This window comes from Pinus tabuliformis, chromosome 7 (genome assembly GCF_031772625.1).
Source record: "Pinus tabuliformis cultivar Carrire ecotype Pingquan chromosome 7, CPIR1, whole genome shotgun sequence".
NCBI lineage: Eukaryota > Viridiplantae > Streptophyta > Pinopsida > Pinales > Pinaceae > Pinus > Pinus tabuliformis.
In genome coordinates, this window is record NC_142293.1 from 765,861,056 (window position 1) to 765,885,895 (window position 24,840).

General features: G+C 36.2%; 1 protein-coding gene across 1 annotated transcript in view; it reads right to left on the reverse strand.

Moving 5' to 3' along the window:
* LOC149249802 (uncharacterized) overlaps window positions 1–19,364 on the reverse strand; it is a 78,646-nt gene extending 59,282 nt beyond the window's left edge. The window contains exon 1 of the mRNA XM_089456322.1: window positions 18,794–19,364. Coding sequence (XP_089312448.1) covers window positions 18,794–19,211 — 418 coding nt within the window. The 5' untranslated portion in view covers window positions 19,212–19,364. The remainder of the gene's footprint in view (window positions 1–18,793) is intronic.
* Between the last annotated feature and the right edge of the window lie 5,476 nt (window positions 19,365–24,840).

Genomic DNA, 24,840 nt, shown 5'->3' on the forward strand with positions numbered 1-24,840 from the left:
TTCCTCTTTTCCACTGGCTCTTTGGCTTCCTTCTCGGTCACTGTAGTTTCCTCTGCCTCGCTTGATCCTTCGGCTTCCCTCCTTGGGCACTGTAGTTTCCTCTGCCTATTCAGATTAGCCACTGCTTCACGAACACGTTAATACTGAAGAGTCGGGTGTATTACAGAGGAAATGATGCTTATTAACAGATATCAGAGAGAGCCCCTTTTTTTCTTTTAATATCGTTCATACATAGGACTTTATCATTTAACGGACATGCCACGTCCCATCGTAATCGCAGTCAGCTTTTGTTCAGGCCTCCTGAACTATCAGGTGTGTTTTATATGCATCTTTGGCCTTTTTAACCAATTATATGTGTTAATGTCGCGGATCGAGATCTGGTCGATTGGACGGTCAAGATTTAATCACCATATCAGCAATCGGCAGTCACAAGGTCCTTATATCAGTGCTATCCCTTGGCAGAGGTCCGATGCGATATCGCTAATCGCTATCGACGATTGCAATGGGCCGCTTAACACTTTATAACTCTCGCTCTCGAAGTGTCGATGCGATATATGTCAGCAATCGCAAATCGCAAAGGTTCAGGTCTAGACCTTAACGTAGACCACTCACTTATAGCGATGCAATAATATGTGCTGGACCCGATAAGACTCAACACTCCTGTGCATAAAATTTCAAGTCTGCTTTCCCGAATCCGCTAAGTGTTTAGCGTGATTTCTCTGTGTAAATGGCATTCGGCGATAAACAAGTAAATACACAGGGGTGATGCTATATGGGTTCTACGGACCCGATAGTGTTAAAACTTCCGCCTATAATAATTTCCAATACACCTATGATTTCCGCCTCCGATAGTGTAAATGCATATATATATGAGTTTTGGCCTCCGATAGTGTATTTGTATATATATATATATACATATATACACGTTTTGGCCTCTGATAGTGTTAATGCATGCATATATTGCTCCCGATAGTGTATTCTTTGGCATTCTTGCTCTGATAGCTCCCGATGGCTCTGATAGCTCTGTTTGCTCCGTTTGCTCCTCTGTTTGCTCTGTTCGCTCCTCTGTATACCATTTTCTCCTCCGATATATTCTTCTATGGCATATATATATGACATATATATATGGCTCCTCCTGTAGCTCCAATTGTGGCTCCTCTTGCTCCAATGTGGCTCCTCTGGCTTGGCAATGTCTTTCAAAGACCTCCTCTGATACCTTCATACCTTGATGGCATAGAAAATTTTAGGGGCGAATGTTCGCCCTTTGGCGAAATTAAGGGGTTTTAAATTTTTAGTGGACGAATATTTTGTATCATAGTACATTTTTACAAATCACCTCAAATAGCCCACCTTATTTTAAGGGAGAGGGTAAAAAAGGTAAATTTAGCCCTTGAAATTAGGAGTTACAACCTTCCATTCGCCCATTTTCAAAAATAGATTTTATTTAAGTGAATCCATTCGCCCATTTTCAAGAATAGGTTTTATTTAAGTGAATCCTATGCGCCAAATACCATATTTATAAAAGAGGTATGGTAAATTAATAAAAATATAAATAAATGAGAGCTATGGTAAATAAATAAAACATTTGTTATATTTACTCCATAAGTCACCTTATATACATGCAAGGGTGTAAACAAATAAAAATATAAGTAAAGTGGAGGTATGGTAAATAAATAAAACATCTTTTTATACTTACTCAAAAGGTATGGTAAATAAATAAAAATATAAATAAACTAGATGTATGGTAAATAAATAAAACCTCTTTTTATATTTAGTCCATAGCCCTCATTCTATTTATCAAGGCTCAAGAAAGAGGTTTTATTTAAGTGAATCCTATGGGCCAAATACCATATTTGTAAAAGAGGTATGGTAAATTAATAAAAATATAAATAAACGAGAGGTATGGTAAACAAATAAAACATTTTTTTATATTTACTCCATAAGTCACCTTATATTTACGAACACTCAAAAAATGCGTTATATTTAGGTGAAACCTATTGGCAAAATACTATGGGACAAATACCATGGACTAGATTGTTATTAATACCATGCAAAAAAACATTATTAACCCTAATATTAATATTAATAAAAATAAAAATGGCACATGGTATTGACCCATGGTATTCACCAAAATGGCACATGGTATTGACCCATGGTATTCACCAAAATGGCACATGGTATTGACCCATGGTATTCACCTAGAATGTAGCCTATTTAAATGGGGGAATTAAACCAGCATAGATCCATCTTTACATTGGATCTACTAACCCCCAAGAGGATTAAATATCATGATATGCAAACTAGTATAGAGTGAAAAAATATTTGATCCCTCTCAGGGTGGATCCAGAGTAAAAATGGATGTTGTAATTTAATGTATGTTAAACATTTTAGCTTGGTTAAAATAAAAAATAAAATAAAAATCAACTATTAATTTTATTAATTTTTATAAATTACTAATAGTAATTTTTAAGCTCTAGGTTTATGATAACCCATGGTATTGACCCATGGTAATACCAAGATCTTACAAGATTTTATAATTGAGTAAAATATTCGCCATGTCTGGTGAGGGATTCGCCAAAAAATTATATATACATATTATATTATTGATAAAATCACCTTCCATTTTTCCTATATACCATGGAGATTCGGCCATTTATTATACATATAAATTTAGGGGGGGTTCTTAAAATTTTCCCTGCTTGATGGCTTCTGCCTTTTCCGATATGCCTCTCTTGCTCTGATATTCTTCAGTATGCCTCTCTTGTTAACTCCTCTGTTAATAGACTCTTGCTTATGGCTTGGCTATCCTGATGGCCTTGCTTCTGTCTCTTCATGGATCTGCTCTGCTTCCCTTTGGCTTCATATCGTCATCTAGTATCTAGAATATTGCCATACTGACATCAATGACAACCTAGGTCAACAATCTCCCCCTTTGTTATTGATGGAAATATTCTTCTTCTCTCCCCCTTTGACATCAATGGCAAAGGAGTGCTCTGGGACTCCCCCTATCAACCTGCTTATGTTATTCATAAATGGTAGGTCTTCATGGGTCTAGGACTCCCCTTGTCATATTTCTCTTCTTCTTTTTACTTAAGATAGAAGGATTGATACTTTATCATCAATTAGCACATTACTCCCTCTTCATGTCTCGGAACTACTTTATCATGGCTTCAACAATGCTTAAAGATGCTCTACTTCAATGCTTTCAATCAGATTGCAAATAGCCATACACCAAGTGTCCAAGTCTGGGTTTTTATGCTTCAATCCATGTTGTCATCTCCACAGTCAAAATTGAGAGGCCTTCATAGTCCGAATCAAGAGAAAATGCCACTGAAATTTTCTTTCTTGTTATCTTTCTTCAGATCCGAGTTCCTTTGTGTCTCTTTGCTTCTCCTTGAGTCACTGCCATCCAATATTCAACATCATTGCATTTGGATGAAATGGTGAGAGGTTGTGCCTTACTGTTGCTATATTTTCTCAGTGACTAGAATTAGCATAAGTTATATTTGACTGCACAACATTCTCCTTTCTGTGAGCCATCTTTTCCTTGTGTTCTTGTACATATTTCAGCAAGTTATTTCCCTAGCAGATTTAGATATCCACTCTGTGACTATCTTTTAAATTCATTTTTTTTATTTTCATCTTCTTGCAATGCTTCAGTTTTGTTATATGTTGCCATCTCCTCTTACTTCAAACTCCATTCCAGATGTATCTGTTTGTTTGAAGATTGCCTCTATTAGTGTCCATAATTTATCTTTTCTCACATTAAATCCATGAGTCAAGGATTTAGCATCTATAATATCAGCACCATAGTTATTTTCCCTATTTCTCTGGCATTAGATGACTTTCTCTATTGCTCCAAATACTACTTAGTGATTAAGTGGAAAACATCTTTAACAACAGTCCAAAGAAAGGTTACAGAATCATATTCTTCAATGGAGTACTCCTGAGAAATGATCTTCATGAAAGAATGATTATCAATATAGCTCAACAAGGATTTCATAAGGACCCTTTCACTAATAGCTTCTGCAATAATGATCAAGAATCACATGCTCCCCCTAACTATATGCATCATCTCTTTTGGCAGAGTCTTCACATCAAATGCTTAGATTGTCAAAATTCAAGCCAATGACATATGTTGTTGGCTGGAGAGTTCAAGGGACTTCCGGATTATATTTGCTTCCTTCTCCATACTTGTGTAGCTTTCTTCTTTTGCATGGTTCTAGCTTGTGTAAGAGCCCAAGTTAAGTTACAATCACGTGCCATATGACCAGTGTTATGACACTCGAAGCATTCTACGTTGTTCATGAATAAGAATTCATGATTTCTTCCTGCAAAATTGTTTCTTGGATATTGTTGGGGTCTATAATATCTATCTTTATGATATGCTTTACAGTCTTTTTCCATGTGACCAAAGTTTGTACAAGAATAATAATAACCAAAAAATGAACTTTGGTACTTGGGAGATGGAGATTTCCTTGATGTACTTCTGAAGCCTTTCTGCCTTGAGATCCTTCGATGATAACAATTGCCTCTGGCATCTTTGATATCATCTACATTTCCTCTTGGAGCAAGATTTCTTCTATTGTAGCTTTGATGTTTCTCCTTGCCTTTGCTGGAATTGGGAGCATCACCATTTATTTCTGGCTTCTTCACATTCCTTTTGTTTGAAGCATTATCATTCTTGCTTGAGGATTCACCTACATACCCGAGACCTGATTTATCAAACGGACCTCTGTGATAGTTGAGCATGTCATCCAAGGCTTGAGAGCTCTTCAAGATTTTGTTCATCCCTTCAACCTTTGTTCTGAGGAAGACAATCTCTTCTTCGAATCTTTCACACTCATTATTCTTCTTAGAAAGTTGTTTCTCAGTTTCTTCCTTGATACAAGTAGCTTCATCTACTTCTATTTTAAGGGAGATGATATCTAACTTCATTTTGAATATTTCTTCATTCTTTGTTTGACTGCTATCCATTTCTTCCTTGATCCTTATAGCTTTACATGTTTCAGACTTGAGAAGCTTGATGTTAGATTTTAATTTCGAGATTTCTTCATCCTTTGCTGTTAGTTGACAGATCGTGGTGTTTCTTTCCTTTCCTGCTTCATCAACCTGTCCTTCTATGACTTCCAATGCTTCCATGGTCTTTTCAGCTCCTTGTGCTTGTTTCCTTGCTTCTTGTAGTTGAGATTTGAGAGAGGAAACCTCTACCTTGTACTGACCAATCTCTTCTTCAAGTTTGTTCAAGCTCTTGTGCCTTTGTTCAAGTTGACTTGACAAGGTATCTTCCTGTTTCTTTGCTTTATCCAATTTATTTGTCATGGATATGACTTCTTCTGAGTGAAGGTCATGAAGTTTGTCCCATATACCCTTTGCTGATGAATATTTTCCTAGATTTTTCTTTATAGAATCAGGTAGTCCATTCAAGATTGCCTTCATTGCTTTTGCATTATAGTCCTTGGATTCTCCATCCATCCTGTTATTATCAATCACTGATTTCCAGATTTCAATGCCTTGAGTCTGTAAGAAATTCCTCATTCTTGCTTCCCATATATTAAAGTTCCCATTGAACCATGGAACCTCCTCAAATTGATTGTCTTCTATATTAGTAGTAGAGGGAGACACATCCTTGGGAGGATTGGAGACTTTCTTCCATGAATTCGCCATTTTTGTTCTAAAGATCAACCTTCAAGTTGTTAGGCTTTGAATGAAGGTACTGGCTCTAAAAACAATTGTTCGAAATATTGAGAGGGGGGATGAATAAGTATTTCTTTTTCCGACTATTGTTTTACTAGTTAAAACATTTATATTCAAAACACAAGATGAACAACAAGAATAAATGCTTTTATTACTATAATATTTGCAGTAAAATAGATACAATATATAGGTGGTTGCAATCAGTTGCCAAGCACCAACTTGGACTTTTGTGAGGCTCCAACCTCCAGAGCTCCAACTTTATTTTGCCAAGGCACCAATCTTGGACTTAGGAGCACCAGCTCCCAAGGACTTCAATCCTTCCAGTTCCAAGGACATCTATCCTTCCTACTTCTGAGGCACCAATCCCAAGGACTCCAATCCCTCTTACTTCTGAGGCATCAACCCCAAGGACTCCAATCCTTCTTACTTCTGAGGCATCAGCCCCAAGGGTTCCAACCCAATCTTGTCAAGGCATGTTTGATAGTAATTTTCTCCTCTCAAAACTCTTCTTTACTGAGTTCTGTCTATTTATAGCTTCACTGTAGTCTCCATGCTACAGCATCAATGACAACTAGTCTTCTTATGAAGGAGTCTTTACAACTCTTCATACTACCCACACAAAGTCTCCAATAGCCTTCATGACCTCTGATAATGTCTCCACACAGCTTTAGTGAGTCCACTGTTAGCTGCACTAGGCTCTGCATAAGAACCAGCTTTTTGTTCAAGCATATGTTCTTATTGTCACAGTGAATGCTTCAGCATGACTGTTTCTCTGCTGGCTACTTCTCCCCTTCGATTGTCTCCTATAGTGTTGGTCCTTTGGCCCTTTTTTCTGTTGTGCTAGACCCTCTCCAGCTGCCTCTATTTCCTCCAACTATTTCAACAACACAACAATAACGTTCAACGCACCTTATTCTCTGTTTTTGTTGTTGTATGCACTCTTGATACCTCCAGCTATGAGTTTCCTCTTTTCCGCTAGCTCTTTGGCTTCCTTCTCGGTCGTTGTAGTTTCCTCCGCCTCGCTTGATCCTTCGGCTTCCCTCCTTGGGCGCTGTAATTTCCTCTGCCTATTTAGATTAGCCATTGCTTTACAGACACATTAATACTGGAGAGTCGGGTATATTACAGAGGAAATGAAGCTTATTAAGAGATATCAGAGAGAGCCCCTTTTTTTCTTTTAATATCGTTCATACAGAGGACTTTATCATTTAACGAACATGCCACGTCCCATCGCAATCGCAGTCGGCTTTTGTTCAAGCCTCCTGAACTATCGGGTGCGTTTTATATGCATCTCTGGCCTTTTTAACCAATTATATGTGTTAATGCCATGGATCGAGTTCTGGCCGATCAGACGGTCAGGATTTAATCGCCATATTGGCGATCAGCAGTCGCAAGGTCCTTATATCAGCACTATCCCTTGGCGGAGGTCCGATGCGATATCGCTAATCACTATCGGCGATTGCAATGGGCCACTTAACACTTTATAACTCCCACTCCCAAAGTGTCGATGCGATATATGTCGGCAATCACAAATCGCAAAGGTTCAGGTCTAAACCTTAATGTAGACCACTCACTTATAGCGATGCAATAATATGTGCCGGACCCAATAAGACTCAACACTCCCGTGCATAAAATTTCAAGTCCGCTTTCCCGAATCTGCTAAGTGTTTAGCGTGATTTCTCTGTGTAAATGGCATTCGGCAATAAACAAGTAAATACATAGGGGTGATGCTATATGGGTTCTACGGACCCGATAGTGTAAATGCATATATATATGAGTTTTGGCCTCCGATAGTGTTAATGCACATATATATATATATATATATATATATATATATATATATATATATATATATATGAGTTTTAGCCTCCGATTGCTCCCGATAGTGTATTCTTTGGCATTCTTGCTCTGATAGCTCTGTTTGCTCCGTTTACTCCTCTATTCACTCTATTTTCTCCTTTGTATACCATTTGCTCCTCTGATATATTCTTCTATGGCATATATATATGGCTCCTCTTGTAGCTCCAATTGTGGCTCCTCTTGCTCCGATGCGGCTCCTTTTGCTTGGCAATGTCTTTCAAAGACCTCCTCTAATACCTTCATACCTTGATGGTTTCTACCTTTTCCGATATGCCTCTCTTGCTCTAATATTCTGCAGTATGCCTCTCTTGTTAACTCCTCCGTTAACAGACTCTTGCTTATGGCTTGGCTATCCCGATGGCCTTACTCCTATCTCTTCATGGATCTGCTCTACTTCCCCTTGGCTTCATATCGTCATCTAGTATCTAGAATATTACCATATTGACATCAATGACAACCTAGGTCAACAGAATGTTCATGGATTCTAGTGTTGATGGATATGCCAGTTTCACCTACATAAGGTTTACCACAAGAGCAAGGAATTAAATAGACACATTTATGGCACTTAGGGTCAACGGGGTCTTTTACTGAATTAAGGCAATGTTGAATGGTGTTTAGAGGCTTGAAGGTGGTTAAAATATTATTATTTTTTAGGATGCATGAGATTTTATCAGTGGTCACCAAAATGTATGGTAGGTTAACTTTGCCCATAATATTATCAAAATTTTAAAACATATTTAAAAATAAATAATAAAATACAAAAGAAATAACAAAACAACTTAAAAAAACAAAAAAAGGAATCATTTGAAGGAAGTTTCTATGTTAAAAAAAAAAAAAAAAAAAAAAAAAAAAAAAAAAAAAAAAATTGATTCAACCAAAACTTTATTCTTTTTTACCAAAATGAATCGATGATTCATTGGAGTAATCTAGGAAAGGCCCAATATCAAACTTAGTGACTGCCACTATAACACCAAGAGTATATCTGATAGCCCATAAGCCAAATATACCAAGAATCTATGACTTGGCAAGAGTTGAGACTCCACACAGGTGGGGGAGCCTACTCCTTGAGCCTTATCACAATGAGTCATCCCTCATAGGATTTGAAACTGAGTAGAGGAGATAACATCCCATTTGGCCAACCACTAAGTTATCCCACGAGAAGAATGATTAAGCTAAAATTATGAACTTGCCCATGGCTCATTCAAGTCCATGGCTTGATCCAAAGTAGAACCCCCTGAGACAGAGCCCATGTTGGAATAGCCCGAACGAAAACCCATGTGTGACTATGGAAACTGAGGCTGATTTATAGAAAATAAATCCCCACGGTGCCTTCTCTCTACATTAAAAATTTTCCCTTGAGATATTTTTGGTCCCATTTCTAAGACAATAGCTCGGCTCTACACCATTTGTAATCCACACTAACTAGTTGTCCATCAAGCAAGGAACATCTAGGATGTGCTCAATCCTCATGCCTTGGTAGATCGGTCTAGTCCCTCATCATGCTTTTCTTTTTTTTCCCATGGAAAAAAAATGCATACTTGTTATTTCATTGAAATGAAAGTATACATATTACTATTCAATTACAACTTTCTAGACATGTCTTCCAAACCAAAACAAAAACAGTTAAACATAAAAAAAGACAAGATCCCAACGATTACAGTAGCTTCAATTTAGAAAAATGTTGTTGGCATGCTCCCTATGGACATCAGCACCTTTTTCTTTTATCACTAAATGTCCAACAAACTATAGTAATGTTTCCTTTGATCTTTTGTCTGCACCAATGTCGTGTTCCTTGTGGATACATGATACCTCCAACTCCTCAAAAAATTCTTGTAGTTGGCGAATTCTTTGTTGCCAAGGATTTAGGGCCAAACTATGTAATGTATCAATCCCCAAGAACCAATCAATAATCACTCAAGAATCACCAAATATTTGTAGGCACTTCACATGCCTAGATATTGAAAATTCAAGGACAAGCCAAAGCCCAATTAATTCAGCGTTATTATTAGATTCGGGCCCTAGCCCTAAGCTAAGAAAGAAAGAATGATGGTTATTTAAATGAAATACTACTCCCACTCTACAAAAAACCCTAACATGACTCTTGGCTCCATAAAAAAAAACCAATCTTTCAAAGAAGCAATCTTGGGCCCAATCGGAATTATGTTCTTCTTCTTCTTTACACCTTCTTTGTTGATTTCCTTCATTGTTAATTTTGATTTCTGCACCACATGTTGTATATTTGGGACCTGATTATCAAATATGGTTCTATTCATGTGTAACCAAATATGCCAAAAGACCAAACCTAGAAGGATGGAAACATGCTCCAAGGTGGGGATTTTTTTCCACTTTGTGAGTCATTACCATAACGATCTACCTGACCACAACCCTACGTAGGCCTCCTCAAATAATATAATTATCCACAACGCCTGTGAAAAATCACAATCCACGAACAAGTGTGCCAATAACTCTTGATTATCACACTAGAGTGGCATCTTGCAGGCCCTTCCCAACCACGTCTCTAAATATTATCTTGCATGAGGATCATGTTATTTAGTGCTAGGCAAAGAAAGAGGTGGATCTTTAAAAGATAGTGTCACTTCCAAACAAATTTATACCACTAAAAAGGTTCTAACTCTACTTCTTGTGTCACCATCATTTCATAAGCTAGTTTTGTTGTCACCATCTTGCACTCTTTATTCATTTTCCACATGAGTTTGTTTGGACCTCTACTCAATATAATTCCATTTTGTGTGAGATAAAACAAATTGTGACCATTCCCAAGCTAGATTTTGTAAGAGACCTAGATTGTTTGTTGATTTCTAAGGGATCAAAGAAATCTCATTGGCTTCAGGTTTAACCGCTTCAGAAAGAAAAGAAACACATTTATACTTTAATGCCACTTCTAGATTCAAGGAAATTCTTTTCATGCCATCACCTCCTCTCGACAGGTCCTTGCTTAAGTCAATTTTTCTTCCATATCCTACCTTCCAAACAATACCTCTTTTGATTATGTTGAATGTTGACACCAATGCCTTCCAAATATTTCACCCTCCCTCCCATGACTTCTTCTCTGATTGAACCCATTGAACCCTCATCATGCTTTTCACGTAGTTCTTATCTTCACACGATTTGAGTGGACAAATATATGTGAGGGTCTCAGCAAATTTGATTTTTTCTAGTTTGCAACAAGCCTATGATTCATTTCCTTTACTCTACAAACCCTATCTCGAGCTATAGGTTAATGGTATCGTTTTTAAATGTGCTAGGATAAGAGTTCCTTACAAATTCTAGTATACACATTCCCCATTATAAGGTTGATCCACATATGTTTGTGAATTACATTCAAGATGGAGTAAAACAATTTTTTATGCAATGATTATCTTTTTTAAATAAAATCATTAGTTTTTTTGAATAGTAATATTTTATCAACTTTGTTGGAACATATGTCCATGATGTAGGTACACTTAAAATGCTATTAGTGGCATATTTAGGATTTGCATTTCATTCAAAAATCAATTTTTTATCCATTTTCATTCATAAACAACAATAATAGGAATACACTACATTTTTGTAATAAATCATGATGAATGATATTTCTTGGTAGATCATTATTCACTATTGACAAATACTTGAATGATCTATATGTATGGAATAATGTTTTATATGCAAGCATTCTTTGAGCAAGCACACATTCAAATCAGAAAATACAAAAACTATACTTCCTTTTCCTTCTTATCTAAATGGCATTTCTTAAAAAATCATCATTAGTATATGCATGAATGGTTAACAAAATTGGTGTACAATCTCACATGATCTTTCATTGGCAATATTATGATGCAATGATATGATACTCTCATTATAGCATTTGCCACATGGTTTAATAATTCTTAACATGGTCAACAAACTTGGTATATAATGTCATATGGTAATTGGAATGGTTTGATTTATGATGATATACATATGGAACCTTGTAATTAAATTAAGCCATTGATTGTTGGTGTTGTGTTTTTCATTCACCTTGCATCAAACATAAAATTTTCTATTGAACAAGTAGCAAATTTATGCAATCACGTCTTTTAGACATTAAAACCTTTCTGAGCAAGAAATCCACTTAGATATTTAGGTTACAGATTTGTTCTTGTGTCTATAAATAACAATAGGATATGTTATTAGGCAAGTAAAACTATTGGTTGGGAAACATACCCACAGGAAAACCCTAAGACTTTATAAGGCTACTCATTGAGCTTAAGGCTCACCTTGTTGGAGGTCCAGGTTACCTCTATTGGTACCCATTCGAGTAGTATTGCATTAGACAAATTTGAACACAAACACCACCTCCACGTACCTTGAGTATATCATAAGTCCTCCTAGGTCTTCTAAAACTAGTCATTTTCCCACCTAGATGTTATGGTGCACCAAAAAAAACATTTAGTAAGATTATCATATCATACTAGCCCCACATTGGTATACATGAGGGCTATAGCACTAGGCATACCTGTTCTACAAAACATTTATTGCTCGGAAATCCTTAACTTAAATTTGTCATTTGATCAACATTTGCATTTTATTTGTGGGATTGAATCAAAGGTTCATGAATGCATACTTTATTTTTTTCAAGTGCATTGATTAAGTTATATGGTTGATATGCTCTAAATACTTAACTGATTGGCACTAATAATTGTTCAAATAATCAATATTACATCATATTTTTCTAACAAGTCAACATCTAATCTAAGTCATATTCTCACATATACTAAACAATAAGCTTAAGATTAGAAATAGGGAAACCCCCCTTAGGTTTTGCCCTTGGTGAGGATGGACTTTTTTCACTAGGGAGAATCTAACTGATAACATAGTCCATTGAACATAAACCTACATCAACACCACAACTTCCCAAATAGGTTTGTTCAATAGAAGAAGTGGTTGGTGATCTTATCGATGATCCTACGAATCAACGTTGTACATGTTCACAATTCAAACAAGCCTCCTCTCTTTTGGCTCAAATTTCAAAGGATCGTTATCAAGATACATTTGCAAAAGTTTTTTACCATGTAGATTGGGATGTAGAAATGAATAAAGAACATTTTTCTTTAACCGAAAATGATACTTCAGAGTTTGTACTTCTTTCGAAAGGAAGAAATTTTGTCAAGCTACATGGGTGTATAGAAGTAAGTATGCATTGAATGGAAGTGTTGAAAGACAAAAGGCCCAATTAGTTGCCATAGGATTATCTCAAGTTGAATGCATTGAATACATTGAAACTTTTTCCCTCATAACAAAATTGAATTCCATTTTCCTTGTTCTACACTTGCCACCTCACATAGATGGAAGGTCCATCAAATGGATGTTAAAGCAACCTTCTTCCATGGGGATCCAAAAGAAAAAAGTATACATGGAACAGCCTTCTAGTTGTGTTCAAAATAATCCTTGTTTTATGCCTTAAGAAACCTCTCTATGGTTTTAAGCAAGCTCCTTCAGCTTGGTATGCTAAAATGGATAGGTTTCTTCTTAACACTGCCTTTTCTATATGTCATCTTGACAACAACGTATGCACCAAGAAAGTAGGAGTCCATCTCATAATATTTGTTTTGTATGTTAATGACCTTATCCTCAATAGTAGTGACCCTAAACTTTTTATCCCGTGTGAAATCCAACCTTAAAAAGAAATTTGAAATGACAAACTTAGGATTTTTGCATTATTTCCTTGGCCTCCAAGTATTTCAAACCATGGAATGAATTTATATTTCCCAATCTAAGTATGTATGTGATCTTCTTTTTTGTTTCCACATGGAATATTGTAAATCGACTCCTTCTCCCTTCTAGTGGGGAGTCAAACTTGTCGCCACCTGCACTACACCCAAAGTTAATGTGTCTTTGTACCATCAATTAGTTGATAGCCTCTTATATTTGACTCATACATGTCCTGATATTTCCTTTGTCATAGATCATGTTGCTTGATATATTCAAGCACCTCTTGCAAGTGATTGGAAATTAGCAAAAAGGATACTTTAGTATATCTGAGGTACAATTCAGTTTGGAATATGTTATAATTCATGGGGGCTCCTTTATTGGTTGGTTTCACTAATTCCAATTGGGTTAGAAACATGGATATTTGGAAGTCTAGTGCAACTTATGTTTTCAATCTTGGTTTTGGACCTTTCACTTGGGCTTGTAAGAACCAACAAGATATTGCTCTTTCTTTAGTAGAAGAAGAGTACCAAACAATGGTCAATGCAAGTCAAGAAGCCTTGTGGCCTCAGTAGATCCTTTTTGAGTTTGGATTCCAATAGGAACATCCAACCACCCTTAGGTGTGCTAATAAAATTTCCATCAAGATTTCCAAAAATATAGTTCAACTTTAGCATAAAAAACACATTGAGCTTTGGATGGAATTCATCAAAAAGATCATTTATGATCATGTTCTTGAAGTTCTTTTTTTCCCAACATATGATCAAGTTGCAAACATTTTCACAAAATCTCTTACAAAAACAAAGTTTTATACGTCAATTTATGTTAGGATTTTAAAAAGTTATCGTTAAGCGGGTATAGGCTCTAATGCTTCTTTCCTTCTCCTATTGTGTCACCTTTGTAAATCCTGCAATCATATCCCAAGTTGTTCTTAAGGGTAGGTGTTAGGATATTTAGAAAATTAGTAGTGAAGATCAACTTGGTCTAATGTATCTTTAGGTAAAAAGGTGTGCTTCTTTAGTATGCATTTGTAATTATGTAATCCAATGGTCACAATATGTTATAGGCATAAAGTGATCTAACAGCTCATGTTCTCCCTAATACTCATGGTTATTGATCTTTGGCTTAACACCCAGTTAGTACATGATATCTAGTTAAAAACCATGGAGCTTATTTGCCAATCATTGATTATGAGAAACTCTCTTATGTACATTTTTTTTCTTTTACATTAAAAAATTTCCTCAAGTGGCAACATTTGTTGGGTCATGCATTGTTTCCCTCTTAGAGAGTTTCATCTATGTAAAAAGACTAGTGTTATGATATTTTATATGGTTCCGTGAGTGGATATTTAAGGTGTTCATCCTGTGTGGAATACCATGTTTTCAAAAGCAAAATAGACATGGAAAATCCCTTTGACCATGTGAGGAACTCCTATCTATTCAAGGTTATGGAAAGGTTTGGATATTTTCTTGCATCATAATTCCATGGATAGATCCTCTTGATAATGGAAAATCCACAACACTATTTCAAGACAACATAGGATTGAGGAAATGATGTCCTTTGTCCCCTCCCCTATTTATCATTATGGAAGATTCTCTTAGCAGAAAGCGTGAAGAAAAGAGGGTTATTGGGAATCTTCCATGGATCAATATTGTTCAAGGTAAAAACTGTATTTATTACTCACAATTTATAGATGATACGCTCTTCTTTCGTAGAGCTTCTATTATCATAGCTTCTAGGTTCAATTAAATGTTAAATTCCTTTCTTGATGCCTCTAAAGGAGCAGTCAATCACTAAAAATACCAAATATTTGGCTAGAACACTAACTCCTACATATTACATTCTATTTCCAAAATTGTTCAATTTTCTTTAACTAAAAGTTGGTCCTCTTTCAAGTATCTTGGAATCTCTATCACTCCTAGAAGTCCCTCTTCTCAATAATGGTCTAAGTATAATGGACAAAAGTAAGACAAAAATTGGACAACGGGGATCACAATGGCTTAATCTAGTAGTGAGAGTAGTGTTAATCAAAGTTTTCTAATCTTCTCTACCTATCCATCAATGCTCAACCATATTTGCACCTATTGGCATAATGAACCAGATCGACCTCAACGTAAGGATTTTCTTTGGAAAGGGGGTCAATCTAATAACAAAAAACCATCTAGTTAATCAAAAGAGTATCATAATTTTGAAGGATAGGGGTGGCTTTGAAATAAATATCTAACTATGATGAATTAGGAAATGAGAACCAAATTACTCTGGAAAATGATCTCAAGAAGATTGGAATGGTGGAAAAATATATTGTGAAAGAAATATTTTAAGGGAAAGAGATTCACATGCATAGAGAATTGAGTAAAGGTTCAAAAAGTTTCACACATCTTGAAGATTCTTAAAGTAGCAATCCTAGTAATAAGAGCAAAATTACTTGCATTATAGGTAATGGGAAAGAAGTGAAGATGTAGAATGATATTATTCTTTGAAAGGAAGCAAAGGAATCACTCGTTAGCAAGAACAAATTAGCTCCCCTCAAAGACTATATGGATAGAAACAATATCCAAATTATGTTAATATTTCAGTATGGGATGAAAATTTCAGAAACTTTGTAAGGTGGAACTTTGAATCTCCTCCAAAGCCACCATTGGTCTCTATTCTTTCTCAAGCGCTTATAGATATGCTCCTTGGAATAGAGGATAAAATATAATAGGGGTTGGGGTGAATCCTCCTACACAGTCAAAGAAGAGTATATTTCACAATTGGAATCTCTCCAACTACCTCAGTATTCATCCCTTTGGAATTATATATAGAATAGTGATTGATTGCCTAAAATTAATACTATTGTTGGATCTTGGTCCACGAGAAGATTCGTATGGTAGGACGTCTAAAGAAAGAGGGATTATTGGTCCTTCTTGGTGTGAAATGTGTGTAGAGATGGAAGAATCAATTGAATAATTATTTTTCAAGTGTAGCTACTCTAAAGAAGTCTAGTTGTGTGCCTACATAGGGATAAGTCATCAAGTTCGATGGCTAGATACATGAGAGGAGATGTTCATGCTCTAGAGTAAAAACTATCAAGGGACTTTCAAAAATAAAAACATCTTTAAGAGGGTGCAATGACTCTTCCAAAATTTCTTTGGTGGATTTAGATATGGTTGGCTAGGACAAAGTGATCTTCAATGGTAAGTGGGATAAGCTAATATTAATAGCAAACAAGGCTAAAATCCTCATGTCGAAACACCTTCAAACTAGAATCAAAAGGAAGGATCAAGCATTAGATAGCTTTGAAAAGATTTTGGATGAAATTGTTCAATTTCTATTTTGAAGCTCCCAACTAATTCGCAGAGAAAATAATGTCTTCAATGGCAAGTAGAAAGGAGAAAAAAAATCATATTTGGAGAACATAGCAACAATCATTTTCCCTATTTTACGATGGGACTTCTAGGAACAACCTAGGGGAAACGGGTGCGACAAGGAATCTTCATGATCCTAGAGGAAATTCAATAACTTTTTATGCCTCGGGTTTAGGAAATGTTTCAAATAACCTATTTAAGGAAAATGCCTTGTGGTGTGGCCTCTTTATAGCTAAAGAGGCAAATGCAAGAACCTTATCAGGCCTTGGAGATTCAATGTTTGTCATCAAAGCAATCCGGTCAATTCAACCCTAAAGGATCTACTTTAAAAATAATCATTTCCATAATCAAGTAGGAACTTAAAATTAGCTTCTAAGCTTAGCCTTGAAACCTTATTTAATAATGGGGTTTATGACTACAAGTCAATCCCCTAAATTCATGAATAAGTGGGTTTTAATGAACATCAATTTCGACATAAGTTTCTCAAGACCTTATTTAAAAAATGGGATTTTCAACATGAAACATCCATTGTTACCAAGCATGATTTATATTAATCTAGCCCTTATGCAAAGAAATACCAAGCTTGTGGTTATCGAATACCATTGGATGCTCTAATACAATCAATGTGGGATTATGACACTGTTGAGATTCATGGGGAGGAGTATGTTAGGATGTTCTCTTGTGTTGAAACTAAGAGTATGCAGTTTCAATGGTTTTTTTGGTGTTCTTTGGTTTAGATTTCTTACAAATTTTTATGTTCATGAGAGGTTGGCCTCTCTAGTTCTCCATCATTTTTCATTTATGGGCCATGCTCTCTTCCTTGCTAAGGTTCCTGCAAACAAAGGATACAAATCAAGAAGGAAGCAGTGTTTGAGAGATCTAGAGTTATCTGATTTGGGGGATTTTTTTGTAGGAAGTGTGTGATAATTGGGAAGGTTTTCCCTCATAATTTGGTTACGCACAAAACAAAATTCTTGGTTTTTCCTTTCACATTTCTTGTGTATTGGTCAAAGGATTTTAAATTTCATGTGAATGGAATAGAAATAGAGGTGTTGGTAAATTATTTTGTTGCGTACATTGCATGCATTGTCTCTCGAAACAAATTTCTTGACCAATACTATCTTACCACATTCCTTCATAAAGGGAGTTTTTCAATTGTGAAAAAATAGAGTCAATATATTGTAGGTTTTATTCTTCTTCTTCTTTTTCTTCTTCTTTTGTGAGGGGGAAGGCGGTGGGGGAGGCTAAGTGGGTCAATAGGCATTGAGGGGTATAAAAAGGGATATTTCATAAAAATAACGATATCTATTCAAAATAAGGGGTTATTTTTATTAGAAAGATGTATTGGAAAAGGGTTCAACAAAAGAATTTTGGGAGATTGTTATTTAACTAAATTAAAAATATTTTTAATATCCCACCAACATTGGCCAAATACCCAATTATTTAAATCAACTCTTGATTCCAAGCATAACCCAGGGAAATTGGAATATGCATGCACCACCCAAAATGCTAATATAATGAGTATATTGCTGCTCCACAACTCTCTTGAAATTGCATTTAATGGGCTATGAAGTCTCTCTCACTGAGCACATGGAATCTCTCTGTGGCATCCGATACCCCAGCAAAGAATTCACTCCAAGCTAGGCCAAAGGAAAATGAGACAGTTCACCAATTCAAAAATTCAATGGAAATTGAAGGCCCAAACTCCCCTCAATCTAATGGGGAGGGGACAAGAAGAGGAAGAAAGTGTCTATATTTGTGACCAGTGATATATATTCTAAGAACCTGCATGTTAAACAGGCCACTTGTACGTTGACTTAGAATCCTAGTTTGGTAGTCTCTCTAAACCTTTTTAATGTAATTTCAGAAATCTGTTATATCTGGTCGAAGGCTAACGAAAACAATATAAATTCTATTTTCAAGTTTATATATATATATAACTAACCTAAAGCAAGATTCAAAACCTCCAGGTATGTCTCAGCCCTGAGCTCAGACAGGTATATGCTAATGCGAATTTTAACGATATTGGTCGCAAGAACCCAATGAAAAATGTACACTGATATTAAAAAAGACAAATTTAGAAGTAACCCCTAAACTATTAAATAAAACTCACTTGGACATATGTATGTCTGTGTTTTGAGAACGCTAACGGCTAATAATAAGATCGGCCATATAACAAAGAAGAAGTTTAAACAACTTACCTGGGCCGCAGAGCTTTGTAAAATACAACCTCTTCCATGTTTTCAAATCATAAGAAGCCAATGCGCTGTATCCAAGTCCGTATGAGTCTGCAATCACTGCCAAGAGCCTGTTTCTAATTGGATCAATCTGTAATCCCAGGGTACAATTGCCCAAAAACTCCAAATCCTTCACCACTGTTTCCTCTCTGAGCCCACCCCCATCCTGCAATCTAATTTCTCCAACCCCACCTTCCATATTGGATACCAGAAACCTCTGGTTTTCCTCATCCCAAACAACACTCTCCCTCATCCATCCTTTACTGCTGTACTCCACAACTTCACCCTTGTATTTGGTATTCTCCAATGTAATGATGGCAAGAACCAATGCTGAGAGTAAAACAACAAATACTGAAGAAAGAGTGAACCAGGAACCAGCCATACCAAAAATTAGAAGCTTACAAGTCACACAAATAACTAGCACTCCAATAATCAAACACCGAAGCTGGGTTTTCCAGCATTGAAATAGTACAGTTGACCCTTTATGCCCTCCATAAACCGCAGTTACAGGATCATAGTACCGAATCCTCTGTTCTATTGAACGATATGTCCATGTCTGGCTGCTGTCTTTTTCTCCTCAGATTACGATTGCATTTTAAATGCTAAAGGTCCATAAATATTTGGACGGATCAAGGCATGACATCACGTAAAACATAAAGATTCACAATTCCCACAAAAAGACATATATTACTGCAAAGTGGGGTAACCAGGCTATGAATAAATATATAGGCACCATCCCAAGATATATATTTTGTCGGATAAAATAACTGCAAAGTGGGACATCTGGTTTTTGACTAAATATAGACGGATTGTCCCAGAAGTATTTTATGGCTGGGTTGACCCATTTTAAATAGTGTTGAGAAACTCTTTCTTTTTATATTCCCAATTCCTAATCATCTTCGTAAAATTTGATTCTGGGTCACCTGTTGTTGACGAGACCATCTTCAAGTAATTGTACAAACAGAATTTGACAAATTTTTGTTATTAATTTTGGTTATTAACCAATTATATTAACACTTTTTTTTGTCTGGTTCACGGACATTTTGGTCAGGCTGATCGAAAGGAATCTAGCCCCGCCGTCCATTAGCTAGAACTGACCCAAGGGCTTCGGGGAAAATGAACCCTATGACCTCCCGATGGCTAGGCACTGATTTTGACCAACTAATTAACCCTTGGGACTAATTATATTCACACTTAATTAAATAAAGAATTCTATTTTAAAATTATGGCTGGATCATTTTCAACTCTATTGCCTTGATAATTTTATGATCATAGTAATCTATGAGGTATAAATTAATTAGATTGCGTGATTTAGTTTCCTTGGAGGATATTTGTTCGAAGAAGTTAAGGGTGAGAAACATTCGTGAAAATAATTCCGATAACCAAGTCCAGATATGCTGAACCCATCAGTTCTCATCAAATCACTGGTTCAAAGATGCTAGTGGGAAAAGTTAAAAATGGGAAATACTTGATGACAGAATCCACATTTACGGGACCCATCCAATTCTTATCAAATCACTATTTCAAATCTCTCGAAAGAAATTGAGAATAAAAATAATTGTGAAAATAATCTTACTGACAGCATTTGTGACGTGCTGTCACATATGCTGGACCCATCCCATCTTACTCAACATTGGAATTGTTCGTTACTGGCAAAGGGTCAACTTAGACTAATTTCAGATGGAGCAATTGGCAATTTGATTGTTGTAACTGCTGCAAGTATTAAAGAGGAGCCTTGATTTCCCTCTATCCATACGTGCTTGATGAGCGAGTCTCCTCCTTCGATGGAGACTTACACCCTTGGTTACACTGATCTCAGAAGGAATGACTGGCAGTCCTACTCATTTACAGACGATTGTGCAATGAAAAATTAACTGCATATACTCCAGTTTGCAGGTGGTATGTTTTTGAGCCGTATTCTAATCCACCTTCAAATTTGCTTGAAAGTTTTCGAAATTCTATATTTTATCAAATTTTAGAAAAAGTTATTAAATTTTAAAATTTTAAAATTTTAGATGTCTGAATGTTTTATAGTGTTGAATTTATTTCCACCATAAAAACATAATAAATCGAACTAAATTTAGAGTAGACAATTCTAAGTGTTTTTATAGTATTGAATTCTTTTCCACCATAAAAACACAATAGATTGAACTAGATTTAAAGTAGACAATTCTATAAACAATTTACAGATTCAAACACTCTTATAATTAGATTTAGAAAAAAAAAAATCCAAACAACCTCTAAGAAAAAAATTCCAAACCACCTTTGTAAACACATTCAAACACTCCTATTACTAGGCTTTTTGAAAAAAAATGTCCAACCAAATTTACTGCCTTACTGCCCCCGTAGACAACGCCTGTTTGTAATCTCGAGTGCCCCAACTTCAGGGAACGCTCACCCCAACCCTACAGGCCATATGAGTTGCCCTATATGAGGAATAGGCATACACATGAGCAATATATATATATAATACCAATGATTCTCGGAATTGGGAAATTTGGATGCTTCGGAATGAGGATCTCCTGTTAGGAATGCTACATCAGTGTCTGACCCCTTCAATGGCTGTATGTGATCACCCCCAACACGCGGCCTTATTAAATTCAAGAGGGGGTCTGCCAACGTTATCAACGTCTACCAACCATCCACGTTAACACATTATTAAATTCCCAAAACCCATTGTTGAAGGGGGTGACGTTCTGGTTACGAAATTCTAGATGATTTTGATAAAATTTTGGTTAGAACGGTTAAGTTTTAGTATTTTGGGTGTTTTAAAGGGATTTTGGACGGTGTTGAATTCATTTTTATTATAAGAAAAAACAATTTAAACATTCTTACTCGGGGAAGTTTTTGATGGTGCTAAATTTATTTCAACCATAAGAAAAAACAATTTAAACACTCTCACTTTCGGATTTTTTGGAAAATAAATAAATAAATAATAATAATTCCAACCAAAAATAACGGGCAAAATTGTTACTAGACAATGACATCCCAAAATGTGGACACCAAGAAAAGTTGACACACTCAATGTTTGTTATTTTCCACTAATAATCCAAATCATTTTCCCCATAAAGTAGGGTTGCTCACTTTGAAAGGGAACGATAATCCATCGCACAAATCCAAAAATTGTACAACCATTTGTACAACTAGCATTTGCACGAAAAGGTGCAAAGGGCATGCCCATTGTGGTTTTTTTTACCTCTCAAATGTATATACAAAAATATTAGAAATTGAGGTTGAAAAATATATGTGCCACAATAATGAAAACAATAGTATTGGAGCAGAAGAACAAGTCAAATTTGGAACGCTTATCTATTCTTGAGAGAAAATAAATCATGTCCTCACTCACCCTTCCAGCATAAAGCTATGAAATTCACATAACATTAAGTTTCCAATGGTATGGAGCAAAAAGGCCACACTAGTGAATAACTTTTAAAGTAATATTTGCACTTGCCTTTAATAACACTATATGTGTGTATTCTTGTTATATGGAATTTATACCTACGGATAAGTACATCTTCCCTAAGTTAGTAGTTACACTTAGAACAACAAAAGTAAAGATGTTTAACATTTTCCTACAATAGACAAATAAGATAAAGGAACCTACTTGTGATCCTTTGCTTCCTTTGATCTCCTTTGAATTGCTCCCGTCGCTCCTGCTCAAACTGAATTCGCTCAATTGGTACCTGCCAACATAAACAGAAGACGACAACAATCAAAGCATATGATCTATCTACTATAAACAAATGGAATCAACAACATTTGAACATACATTCATCATAGATATGGACAAAAGTATGGGAAAAGGAACAAACAACTTTATTGATTGATAGAAGGAGAAGTTACACCCAATGTGGTTCGATCCCATGTCACTCATCCAGCTTAGTCCAAACCCTCATCACACCAATAGCACATCAATCCAGTAGCATAACATTACTTGACAATGATTTCAAGTCTCAAACCAACAGTATTTCTCTAAAATATCCAAGTTCCATCCCCTTGATCATTATGATGAGTGGTCAATCTATAGGGAAATGCAAGTGGTTTTGTCATAAATTGGGCATTGAATGGTTTTCCATAATTGGATAGTTAGTTTCCATGGAGAAAGGGATGAGAGGATAAAGGGTTAATTGATCCATAACCTATCCAAAGTCGAGCTCATAAGATGGGATAAGAGTTGGGCATCCTTCTAGCATGCTCTAAAATCAAGGAATATTCCCAGAATCCTATGTCAATTTCGCTCATTCTCACCCAGTCCAAGTTAAAATGGGCCTAAGTGCACTGCAGCACAGGTCTAAATGGGCCTACCTGCTATGCAGAGCAGTTGCCCCTGACCAAGGCTGCGCTGGTGTCCCAAAGAGGCATTTCAACAGGGTTTCAAGCTAGGAAACTTTCATGGATGAAAACATTCAATATGATGACTTGTCTAGGGCATGTAGAAACTGAATTAGGGTTTGATGAGCCCTATTTGTACTGATCTGATCGTCGGGAGTGATGTGCCCAAATAGACCTGTAACAGCTGCCCCCTAAAGCATGAAGTCGAAAATGATAATGTTGAGTGATATGCTTTATGATGTGATGAGGAGGATCTGAAGCGGATGGTGACCTGCATCAATTACAATACATAATATCATGATATCTTTGAATTTTTCATGAATTGCTGAGGGAAGGCATACCCATGCTCAGCATATAAACTTTTCATTACATGTACATAAATCAGATAGTCGTCTACAGATATAGATCCATGATAGGATGACCATCTGTGTAAAGCCATCGTACAGATGATTTAGTACTCTCCTGAAATCGTAACTCAGATGGATGAAACTAGATCCGGGGTCTTCTATCTCGTCCAATCGTTTGCTCAAGTACGAGTCTAACCATGTGAAAATGTGATATGAAGTCGAACATGGGAAGACACCGTCTGATTACCAGCCAATGATGTAAGTTGTTAACAGACGTGAGAGAAATCACCGATAATGATAATGATTCTCAAGGTACTGCAGTACATTTTGCATGGTGTGAATAGATTTTTTGATGTCGAACACCATACAAAGTCTTTCAGTCGAGGGCTTGTGATGTCAACCTGTTGCCGGAAGTGAGAAACTTGTCATTGATGTATGCAAGCCGCAAGGTACTGGAAGGGTGTTTCTAAGTCAACTTCCTGGATAATGTGCCGATGTCGACAAGAAGCGACTCATCGCAAGAGGGCCTTGATGTATCCCCCATCAACGACATGAAACGAGTGTAATGATTTTGAAGACAGAATGTGACTGACAACACAATGTTTAGGAACGATGGTCATGAAAATGAACGTTTATGAGTATTGCAAAGGATGAAGTTTACTGAGTGAATTCTCTTGAACATGTCAGCGACACTTAATGAATTGGCAGCATTGACCCAAAGCCAAAGTGATGGATGGTGTGATAGACCACAGGTATGATAACCATCAAGCAGATAACCCAACCCAAATAGTCACAAAGATGAAGTGGAAGTGTCATGTTCAAGAGCGACTTGCTACCACAAAGTGATTTATCCCTTTTCCCATTTTCCCCAGTCATTGCTCACCAATACCTCTTTATTTTTTTTAACAAGCTAGAGGAGGATAACATATGCTTGATGTATAATTCCACCCTTCGGGTGAATTCATCGCTATGTGATGTTTTAACGAGTCTAGTGAAGGTGAAACTCGGTCTTCTCATGATGGACAAGTTTGTCGCTATTTGATGTTTTAACGAGTTTAACGACAATGAGAACTCGGTCCTTTTCATGTTTAGAGAGTTTGAAAAGGGACAAAAAGAAAACTCCACAAGTTCTTTTTCATAAATTTGTCTCTCAAGTCCAAAAAAACGTAAAATAATACAAGAGAGAACCTATTGACCATGTTCGATCAACATATTCATTTTTCGTAAGTAATCTATCTCAATCCGGAAAAGGGTTAAACTTATACTGAGTAGATGTCGTTTCCAATCCGTTTACGAGTTGAAAAGGACAAGCGTCCGGCAATATTTTCGTGT